The sequence below is a fragment of the Notothenia coriiceps genome, unplaced genomic scaffold (genome assembly GCF_000735185.1).
Source record: "Notothenia coriiceps isolate Sejong01 unplaced genomic scaffold, NC01 NC01_scaffold00031853, whole genome shotgun sequence".
NCBI classification, from domain to species: Eukaryota; Metazoa; Chordata; class Actinopteri; order Perciformes; family Nototheniidae; genus Notothenia; species Notothenia coriiceps.
Window position 1 is genome coordinate 348,885 of NW_011364554.1, and position 10,051 is coordinate 358,935.

Genomic DNA, 10,051 nt, shown 5'->3' on the forward strand with positions numbered 1-10,051 from the left:
TGGTGCTGTGTAAATGTGTGTGACCATTGAAAGGGAGTTCATACAAATCATCCATTTCCAATATTTCCATTTTCAGGTATTGTTTATTGGCAGTACTGCATTCGTGTACACAGAGCGCTTCCACTCAACCCTTGAAAGAGCAGACCACGAGGAATACCTATTTTCAGGTAGTTAGGTTGATTAAAGCTACTAAAACTATTTTGTATCCATGGAAAAATAATTTTGATTGTAGTACAAAATGTAAAAGATACAAAACTAAACTTTTAATAACTGGTAAAAAATAACTAATTATACACCCAGGCTTTATGAGTGTCCTTTGCTCGGTGAGATCGGAGCCTGGATTGAACATCTACAGTAAATAAACAAATAACTACTAAAAGGACATATATATATATATATGTCATATCGCTAAAGTTAAAGCACCGTTTGAAATACATCCAGAAGGCAACGTTTCTTTTCTTTTAGAAACCAGCAGATGTTGTCCTAGTTAGTTGACCTAGCACCAATTATCACATGGCAGTTTCATAAGAGTATACATACAAAAGACTACTCACTGTGACAGAACAAAACAAAGAACTGACAAACATGACTCACATAGATACCCAAAACTGTCCATGCTCACCACTCACACATAACACAATACATAAAACATGTTTTTGCACATTCAAGGTCCGTAAACTATCCATCCCATGTCTCCACATGACTGGGGGTGAACCGAACCGTTGTTTTGTTAAAAAAATCCTCACTGTCCCCATGGATCTTAGTCTTTTGAACTTTTACTAAAAGAGTTCCAGGTATTTATTCTAGGGACAAGTCATGAATGAGGAATCCTGGTGTCCCTCTGAAGAAGTCCCTGCATCACTCACGCAGGGTGTTGATGGATGCACAGATCTTGAGAGCGGGGCCGAGCTTAATATTCATGGTGGAGATGAGATGGTCCTCTCGCAGCAGCATCAGAGCCTGCCCGTCTATTTCCTGTGATAGAAAGTGTGCGGCCAACTCTTCACAGCCTGGACACAATCACACAGGTAGTATAGGATTAGTACAAAGAGGAGGCATGGCTAGGGCATACAAAGCTGTGGTCTAAAAAGAACAAACACCAACCTTGAAGTGAAGAGATAAACCTGCAGACTTCCTCCACACTCCACTGCCCAGGAGTCGCAGAGAGGAAGTTAGCCTCCTCTAGTGGGAGGCTACCAGGAGCCGAGCTGTCAGACGGGGGAGCGCTGCGCTCGGCTCGAGAGCAGGAGTGTGAGGAGCTTGGGGACAGCGAAAGAGAATCGTCTTCCTCCTCTTCCCCGTCGCTGGACACGTCCTCCGAGCGACTGGATTCTGAGTGAAACTACAATGAAAAGAGTGGACCAACAAAAGAAGAGGTTGATTCAGAGAGTACGCTGCATTTGTGGATAATGCCACTGAATGATATATAAAGCATAAGGCCGCCATTGTTCAAGAAATTCCATATACTATCAATACTGTCGGATTTCCCTACTGACTTAGCCAATGGGGCCAATTCCCTATCGCTCTACAAAAAGGTGTCAATCTTTTCAAGGAGGAAATTCTGCAACGAACTGAACTATTTTCAGCAGGTTATCAGAACACATTTATCACATCTCAGCAGTAGCAGCGGTATGTGTGACTCAAAAATAAACGCCAGTACGTGTCATTTAATCAAAAAAATGTTTGCTCATTAACAGGTTTTTAATAGTTCATGGACAACAGTGTAAATATAACCAAAACTGTTTTTAGATTCACTTGCAATACTTGGTAAATTAATTCATTGCTGGTTTTCTTATTTTCAAGCAATTCTTTAACAATGATGAGAATAAGAATATCAGCGGTCTCATCCTTTACAGCTCTTACCTTAACAGGTAGATGCCTGCTTGATAATTGATCACAGTTGATATTAGAGCTACTCCTGCGCGGCGGGCCCCTTCTCCTCGAAGCGCTCTCAGATGGGGGGGGAGGTGGAGGCAGTCCACCACCACTCCTCCCTCTGCTTGTCTTGAAGTGTTGGCTGCAGCTCACATTATACCTGTGGATCCAGGAGCACAGTCAAAACTCTGTACAAGATTTGTAGATGTTTGTCGTTTTGGAGCTTTTACTTAAGTGGCTTCCCCTGGTATAGATGTTGGCTATGTTAAACTATCATTGATGTAAAGCACAGTAGAGTTTTTGGAGGAATGAAGACATTACCAAACATCAAACCAACATAACAACAAATGGTAAGTAAAAATAAATCCTACCTCTTTGCACAAGTATTTGAACAGAACCTCTTTGATCCTTTGAACTGGCTGGCTGGGGCGAGGCTTCCACAGTACTCACACTTTAACACTGCAGACAAGAGATACAACTCGGTTACACCTTTTGAAAATACTGATGATGCACTTCATGCTATCATGTGTAATTATTTTTATTTATTCCATCACTTACATGGAGGTCCATTCTCTGAACGACCAACCAGGGCAAAATCTCTGTCTTTGAGAAGTCCAGCAACCTGTCATATCAAGCACAAGCCAAGTAAGGAAACCATGTCAGAAAATAGTGTATAGTGCATAGAAGATCTGACACACTTACGGGGAAGGGCTCAGCTCCCTCCTGGATGACAAAGCCCTCGATGAGGTGGGTGAGGACTTGAGGTTTGACCACAGCTTGGGGAACAGGAGCTCTGTCTTTGTCCCCGTGCCCGACTCTTGACAAGGGCAGAGGCAAGGACAGGGTGGGAGGACATGAGAAGGCAGCTGCTGCAGGGAGAGCTAGCGAGAATTGAATTAAACAGGGAAAATGATGAGCTTTCAAACAGATGTATAGACTTAGTTACACTTTTTAGGATTGCTCCTAATGCTATATGCTTGAATTGGAGATGAAAACCAGATATACCCGAGTCCTTTGTTGGGGCAGGGGATAACGGAGGAGCAGCGTCTTTCATGGGTGCAGAGTTAAAAGATTCTGTCGCCATGTCATTTGATGCATCACAGTCAGATTTTCTCTTCAAAGAGCCAATCGCAGGCTTTATCTAATGACATGGAGGGGGGGGGGAGGGATCAAACCCGTTACAATTTATGGTACAAGGATAGTTAATACAATGATATGGACTGATTCAATGATTAACAATCCAATATGATAGATGCAAATTGAAAATGTATCAGTTTTGCTTTATAATGAAATTTCGATGGCATGTCTTTCGCAATTTCTGTTCTATTACTGGTAGAGCCCAACATTACTATTTTTATCAAATTGTTGTTGCTTTTTGATGTTGAAATAAATGTTACTGTTTGTGTTAAATGAAACCAAACCAAAGAAGTGTCAGTGTCGCAAAAGTACGTCCTTTCATTGGTGGATCTTACCATAGTGCTGTTGTTGACATTCCCAGCAGCCGTACTCTCCTGGGCCATGCTGCATCGGGCCTGTGCCAGGGCCACAGCCTGGGCGTTTCCTGCTAAGCCCTGCCTGGCTCCCACGAGCTGCACGGGGATGTGTGGAGGGTTGTGACTATTGTGAGGTGGTGCTGGGAGGATGTGAGGTGGGTGTCGAGGAGACATCTGCACAGGTAAGCGATGTCCCTGAACTGTCTTGGGCTGGATTGGCACTGGTCCTTTTTCTGCAGGAGTGCAGGCCTGCTGTAAAGGCTGCACCACCAGAGTCTGCGTGTTAATGTTGGCTTTCTGGGTTACTGTGCCAATGGAGTAACCCTGGGTGGTGGTAGGAACATTTGAGGTGGGCACCAGGATCATGGGGGTGGCAGAAGAGGACAGGAGGAGTTGGGAGAGAGGGAGTGCTTGGGAGGAGGTGGAGGAAGGAGCCACAGAAGCAGCAGGAGTACCGGCCTTTAAATGCATAGCAGTGGTCTGCTGAGCAAAGTTGGTTTTGGCCATGTGTTGCTGATGCTGTGGTTGCACTTGCTGCAGCTGAACTGTCTGGGCAAGAGTCTGCTGCTGCTGCTGCTGCTGCTGCTGCTGCTGCTGCTGGTGACTGAAAGCTACATCTTTCCTCTCCGGAAGCTCACACTTGACAGCAACTCCTCTGTGAGTGGAGGCGCAGTGTAGGGCTAGATTCTGCACCTGTAAAATAGAAAGGAGACAATTGTGGCGAAATGCATTTGAGAAAAGTGGCAGGGTTGTGCTTGGTGGTGTTAAATAGCACTCCCATGACAATTCATGCCTCTGAAAATACACTTTACAGGTACAGTGGGTAATGGTGCTCAAACCTGGTCATTGTCCGACTGGGCAGGAGCAACTTCATGCTGCTGCTGCTGCTGTTGTTGTTGTTGTTGTTGTTTTTGTTGCTGCTGCTGCTGCTGGGGCTGTGTCTGGGCAACTGTGGCTACAGTAGCTGTCGCAGTACCACCAGGCATGAAGATGAGCTGAGAGGCGAGAGGAGCCCTGAGAGAGCGGTTGACCTATTCAAAGAGCAAAAGAGATTGTGAACCTTGTCAAATATGCATTCATTTAATAGTGCTTACTCAAAAATTGACACAGCGCAGACTATTTTTTAACTAACCCTCAGATACATCTGTCCTTGACCTGAGTTTCCACCCAGCAGCACTGACTGGTTGAGAGTTGTTGTCGTTGTTGTTGTTGCGGAAGTGGCCGGGCCGTGGGGACGGGGATTAGTCACGTTTCCTCCTGTAGATGTGGTACTTAGGTTGACCTGGTAGGACAAGAACAAAATTAGACATGTTTATCAAACCTAACTTAATATTCCAAAAAGATTGTATGTATTTATAAATGCAAGCCACTTACAACGAAACTTACAGTGGTGTTTGCCTGCGACATGCTGTTACTTGGGGTGTTGGACTGACGACTGGCTGCAAGTGTCGCCTGGTTCAATGAGATACATGTTATTCTTCTGGTTATCATGCATTTGTACTGATTTCCTTTATATGTAATAATTTGGGTTACCTGTTGCACGGCGGCCAAGTTGTGGAGTTGGGCACTGTTAATCTGCTGCTGCAGCATGAGCTGCTGGAAGTACTGAGCTGCATTTGGCTGTCTTTGCAGTGCTTGGAGAGCCTAAACAAACAAACATACACACAGACACAGAGATATAAGATGTATACTAAACAGTTGTTTTTAATTCAAGACAACAAACATGTTTATTTTCATCAAACATAGTAAGACGTTTTTCACACCTGCACAGCCTGCCTCTCATATAGAGACATGTGGGCTATCTGGGGCGCACGAGAGTTCCCGGTTGTCTGTGGATTTCCATTGGTGGTGCCCGTGTTTTGGTCTTCACCTGCATCCATTGTTGCTACTCAAAACACAGAAGCAACTAATTAAAAGCAAAGAGCAAAAATATTTGCACTAAATAAGTGTCTGTATTAATATCAGAACTTGCCTGGTTGCAATATAACAAACATATAAGATTTTAGCATTAACCATAGTTAAACATGCAATTAGACATTTTATTTTCGCTAGGGGGCACATAAATAAATGCACATATTAAAACTTGAATCATTCTTATTCAATTCAATAGCTTTAGTAGCATGATCATAATTACATACAGTATTGCTAAAGCTCTGTCTAGTTGCAACATCCATACATAAATACATATTTGAAACAAACTGCTATATTCTGAACAGAAGCAAGAACAACTTGTATTTATTTATTTTTAACTAAAAAGTGAACTGCTTATTGACTCAGTATGTTTCAAATGTCCAGTGTTGACATCAAACAGAAAAGTCCTCCAGAGAGCTGCTGCAGTAACGTTTCACCCTCATAATAACCAGCACTCGGATTGTTTTTATTCAGGGCTACTGAAGTTCTTCTTTCCGAGGACCCCTGTCTAACAGTTTTTTAACTGATAACGAGATTGCCAGACGTTACTACTATGCCATTGGTAGTCACACAAATGAGCATTGAGGTATTTTCATTATGAAAACCAGCTGTCAACATGATAAATGAGTGCGAGATAAAGAACAACATGGAGGAAAGCTCAAAACACCAAGAAAGGAGCTAGCCAGCTGTTGCTAACTACAATGGACTTTACAAGTTAGCCTATCCATCTCTTAGCAAAAGTCTGACATACCGTAAATAAAACACACATACCCAGGTTAGAACAAAAACCGAGTGCAGAAATAATAAATGTAGGTGGAAAGCAGTTAGTTTGGTGCAAAGAAGTAAAGCTGCAGCGTTAGTTTACCATAAGCTAGATAGGCTAACTAACTAGCAAAACTAGCTTCTCAATGCAGCAGAAAGCTAGCACTAACTGGCTATCATCATTCCAAAAGTCAAAGCTGAGTGTTTTCCAGCGTGCTTGTGTGTTTACCTCTCCTTGGTATTCCTGTTCTTTTCACACTTTTATGCCCATGAGTTTATTTTTGCAATCTTGGTTTTAACTGCATTCAACGATCGCTAGTTTTTGCCTCCAACGAAACCCCGCCCCTCACAGTCCTTTTCTTTTTCTTCTTTGTGTGGTGGTGGATAAATCAAACGTCACCTAAAGCATACTGCCACCACATGTACCGGCGGCTGTAGAGCTCATAAACACACAATAACAAACACAGTGATTGCATGGATTAATTACGCAACTATAAGAGTTATAATCAGTGTTGTAAGAATTACTCAGATGCTTTACTTAAGAAGTACAAAGGTATTAGCATAAAAAATGTACAAGTAAAAGTAGTCATTATGCACAATGTCCCATCTAAGAATAAAATGAAGTACAACATTATGAGCTAAATGTACTTTAAGCATCAAATATAAAAGTACTCTTTATGCAGAATGGATCTTTACAAAGTTTCTTATTATACTGATTATTATATTATCCTGCTTTTATACTTGTAAGAGCATTACACTTTTTGATGTGGACCAAATTTAGATTTTTAAATTGCTGTGTATATATATATACTATTAGCATATTAGCATATTTATAAAGTAAAAAATAACTGTGTACTGAAAAGTTCAATATTTGCCTGAAATGTGGTGGAGTAAAAGTATAAAGTAACATTAAATGGAAATAGTCAAGTAAAGTACAAATATGCCTAAAAAGTACCTAAGTACAATACTTGAGTAAATGTTCTTAGTTACTTATAATCATAGACTGTGAAGGTTAAAATACTTCCATGAGGATTTTCCCAAAATAATACCCAAACAAAACAATTCTTGCAATATGGTGTTCACCAAAACATCTGCCAAAAGAAGATCTGTAATCAAAACGCTACTCAACTTTAGCAATTAAAAACTTAAACACGAGGTCCATTAAAATATAAACTAATAAAAAAAGATCTGTGCATGAAATGTTTTTATTAAAACATTTTACATTCATTACATCTGAGTGAGTGCACTTGGGTGTGTACTTACTTCACCACTACAAGGGGCACACATAAGCTACTTTCCTTTTTGGTGAAATTAAGAAACAAACAGAAAGCTTGGTGGTTTGAAATCATGCTTGAACCAAAACAGCTTTATGTTAATCTTGAGGTTGGTAATTTCACTACATCCACAGGAGTGACCATTTCCACCAGACTTCACCAAACTAAGCAAAACAAAAGGCTAATAAACACAAAAAAGCAAATCATGAAAAATAAACAAAATCCAACAAACAAACAAACGTAAGTCCTCTCACTCATTCACAATAATATAGTAAGTTAATTCACAACTGAAACTTTAACATAATTTCGACATAACTAACCTATCATTTTATCCTCAGAGCTGTAACATTTTTACAACCATAAAAAATAAAAACTTGAATAAAGGTGTATAGAAAATGCTTACATTGCAGATCTATCCTCCTAAAATATTGTTGTCGTTGTTAGTGTTTGTGCATTTGCCGTTAACCAAACATACGTTTCCTAGTTAAATATCTTGCGAGTATGAATATTGTTCCTTTGCCGCAAATGTTATATTACTATGAAAATACAAGTAGATATAAACCAGACTTTTTTCAAATCATACATTATGAAAAGCAGAATTCATATCCTTCCAAATATCCATCACTGTGTAGTAGCATTAACAAGCCTACAATAGTGATTTGAGATACAATTCACTGATAAATTAGCAGGATGCATTGCTTCAAACACCAAACTTGTAAGTTTAACACATCAACTTAACTAAATGTTGACCTTTCTGATCAAAATGGAAGATGTTAGTTAGCCTAGATGTCAGTCAGAAAGCTGGAAATACTGAACATGTTAGGTACACATTAGCAGTGATGTGGAATATTTTCGCCAAAATGTGTAAGAAAAGAAAATACCAAACTAAAACTCAAATTCAGTCAAGCTATGGTTTCTGCAGTGATTTCTACCTCTTAAGCAAGGGTGTGAGCATAGTAACAGAACTAAACATTAAACATTTGCATTCTCATATTACTTTTAAAACACAAAAACAAACTGATTAAAGCCAAATGACACAAGCAAAAGCACTTGTGTTTTGTAACCTGCACCTGTCAGTGCAGAACCATGACGCAGAAAAAACAGCTTGCTGCAACCTGCACCAACTTCGAACAACAATCATTAGCTAAGTGGGAAAAGATGATCAATATGTCATTGAGCTCAAATCAGAAACCCGACTTCTTAACTTCACCCTTTTGTGCCAAATTTCCATTGAAGAGTCAATCTTTATTGTCACTTGTAATCTTGGATGAATCGTTCATTTGTTTGACAGCAAACAGCTGAATTAAATGCATGGGGAAGTAAGAGCAGACATGTATGTCCGCCCAATGAGTAACATGCCCTCCTAAGTGACAAGCAGATCACACAGTAGTTGCCTTAGGCACAGGTTTGGAATACAAGCAAAGTGTTGACAGGTGCTAACCTAAACCAGCACAAGATAAAACAAGACTTGTGTCTACCAACAACCTGAAACTTGAGAAAAAGTATGCTGTGTCACATAGTGAACATGTCTGTCCCATTCCTGACATATGGAGGTCACATAGGCAGTAAGTAGTCGTCTCGCTCCTCTGGCTCCTCTTCTAAAGGCCCCGTTGCCACTCCTCTGTAAGCGGGGGCTTCCTCACGATTTCCTGACCGGCACACAAAGTCACAACCATCCTGTATGGGGGGATAAAGTTTATGAATTAAAACAAAATAAGTCACATGAGCCTGATCTTTTAAAAAGGGAACATTGGCCACATTTTATCTGGATTTTCAAAATTCAAAATGTTCAAAAACACACACACACACACACTTTGGATAAGTATTCACCTTATCCACATTGTAAATTGTTGCCTTCTTTAGAGTTATTAGTAATTCAAGATTAATTATTAAATTAAATGTGGTACATAAGATAAAATAAATAAAATAACTTTGACTTGATAATTTTGTTCACAACATTAGACGCGTCCTCTAATCTCTACTAGAATAGTGTTTTAAAACTCCCGTACCTAATCTTGTTATCCTTTTCATTACAGAGCTGGGAAAATGGTGTATTGAGTAGATTCTGATCCGTGCACGTCCAATTTTGACTGACTTTAGTTCTAATGTTAATGTTCATTTGACTTCAACCCATAAATAATTATTTAAATTAACTCTAAATTTCACATGATGATGGATTAGTGTTCCACATTTTTTCCACAAATTTGTTTTACAATTAGGCCAAAGGTAAAGAGAGACATTGATGACCTTGTGTCCCTTTTGTTAGTACGTGGTTCCATTTTGTCTCTGGCCTTGGACGGCTTCACTAAGAGTCACCCAGTTCTACCCTGCTACAGTCCGGCTGAGTGCTGTCACAGAGATGCTATGGCTGCTCTACATGACATTAATGGTCAGGTCCGAGAATTGACACCATTTCCTGCTCCCAGAGAGAATGACACTCCTCAAACTGAACATTACAGCCGTTGATACTGTCTCACGTGGGTCTGCTCCCCCCCACCGAGCCATGAACTGAAAGCTTGACATCTGCTTCGAACACTTGGAAGCCTCCCTGTCACACCAGCACCAACCCTTGGGTCAGTCAGATGAGACTAACGGCTTCACTCAGGGCATTTGGTTCAGATACATGTGTAGCTGACGCTCAAAAGGTCCCTTATTTATTGTTTTGTCTTTTTTGAAGAGTGTTTAATGCAGGGGTGGGGAACCTCCGGCCCCCGGGCCGTATACGGCCCGTGAGAC

General features: G+C 40.6%; 2 protein-coding genes across 5 annotated transcripts in view; both read right to left on the bottom strand.

Annotated features, from left to right (window-relative positions):
• Window positions 1-63: 63 nt before the first annotated feature.
• On the bottom strand, window positions 64-6,481 carry phc1 (polyhomeotic homolog 1). 4 transcript variants are annotated; one of them, XM_010788432.1, is made up of 14 exons: window positions 6,271-6,481; window positions 5,132-5,274; window positions 4,902-5,012; window positions 4,743-4,820; window positions 4,501-4,650; window positions 4,208-4,399; window positions 3,348-4,061; window positions 2,881-3,016; window positions 2,578-2,756; window positions 2,434-2,497; window positions 2,247-2,334; window positions 1,864-2,035; window positions 1,105-1,342; window positions 64-1,010 (listed from the first exon to the last, which is right to left on the bottom strand). In XM_010788432.1, exons 2-14 carry the CDS (start codon window positions 5,246-5,248, stop codon window positions 859-861), a joined length of 2,391 nt encoding a protein of 796 aa, XP_010786734.1. In that variant the 5' UTR covers window positions 5,249-5,274; window positions 6,271-6,481; the 3' UTR covers window positions 64-858. The 4 variants fall into 4 exon arrangements, with proteins under 4 accessions (XP_010786734.1, XP_010786732.1, XP_010786733.1 ...); XM_010788430.1 differs by having other exon boundaries at window positions 5,132-5,253; window positions 6,271-6,480; XM_010788431.1 differs by having other exon boundaries at window positions 5,132-5,256; window positions 6,271-6,480.
• A 749-nt stretch (window positions 6,482-7,230) lies between these two features.
• Window positions 7,231-10,051, bottom strand: part of m6pr (mannose-6-phosphate receptor (cation dependent)) — a 10,381-nt gene continuing 7,560 nt past the window's right edge. The window contains exon 7 of the mRNA XM_010788434.1: window positions 7,231-8,992. Coding sequence (XP_010786736.1) covers window positions 8,870-8,992 — 123 coding nt within the window. The 3' untranslated portion in view covers window positions 7,231-8,869. The remainder of the gene's footprint in view (window positions 8,993-10,051) is intronic.

What these genes read in the sequence shown, in the direction of transcription:
- phc1 (XM_010788432.1), bottom strand. Translation starts at nt 5,248, where the DNA reads ATGGATGCAGGTGAAGACCAAAACACGGGCACCACCAATGGAAATCCA. An exon ending in AAGGACAGATGTATCTGAGG is followed by an intron (nt 4,400 to 4,500) that starts GTTAGTTAAAAA and finishes CTCTTTGAATAG; the next exon opens with GTCAACCGCTCTCTCAGGGC. An exon ending in TCAAATACTTGTGCAAAGAG is followed by an intron (nt 2,036 to 2,246) that starts GTAGGATTTATT and finishes CTGGATCCACAG; the next exon opens with GTATAATGTGAGCTGCAGCC.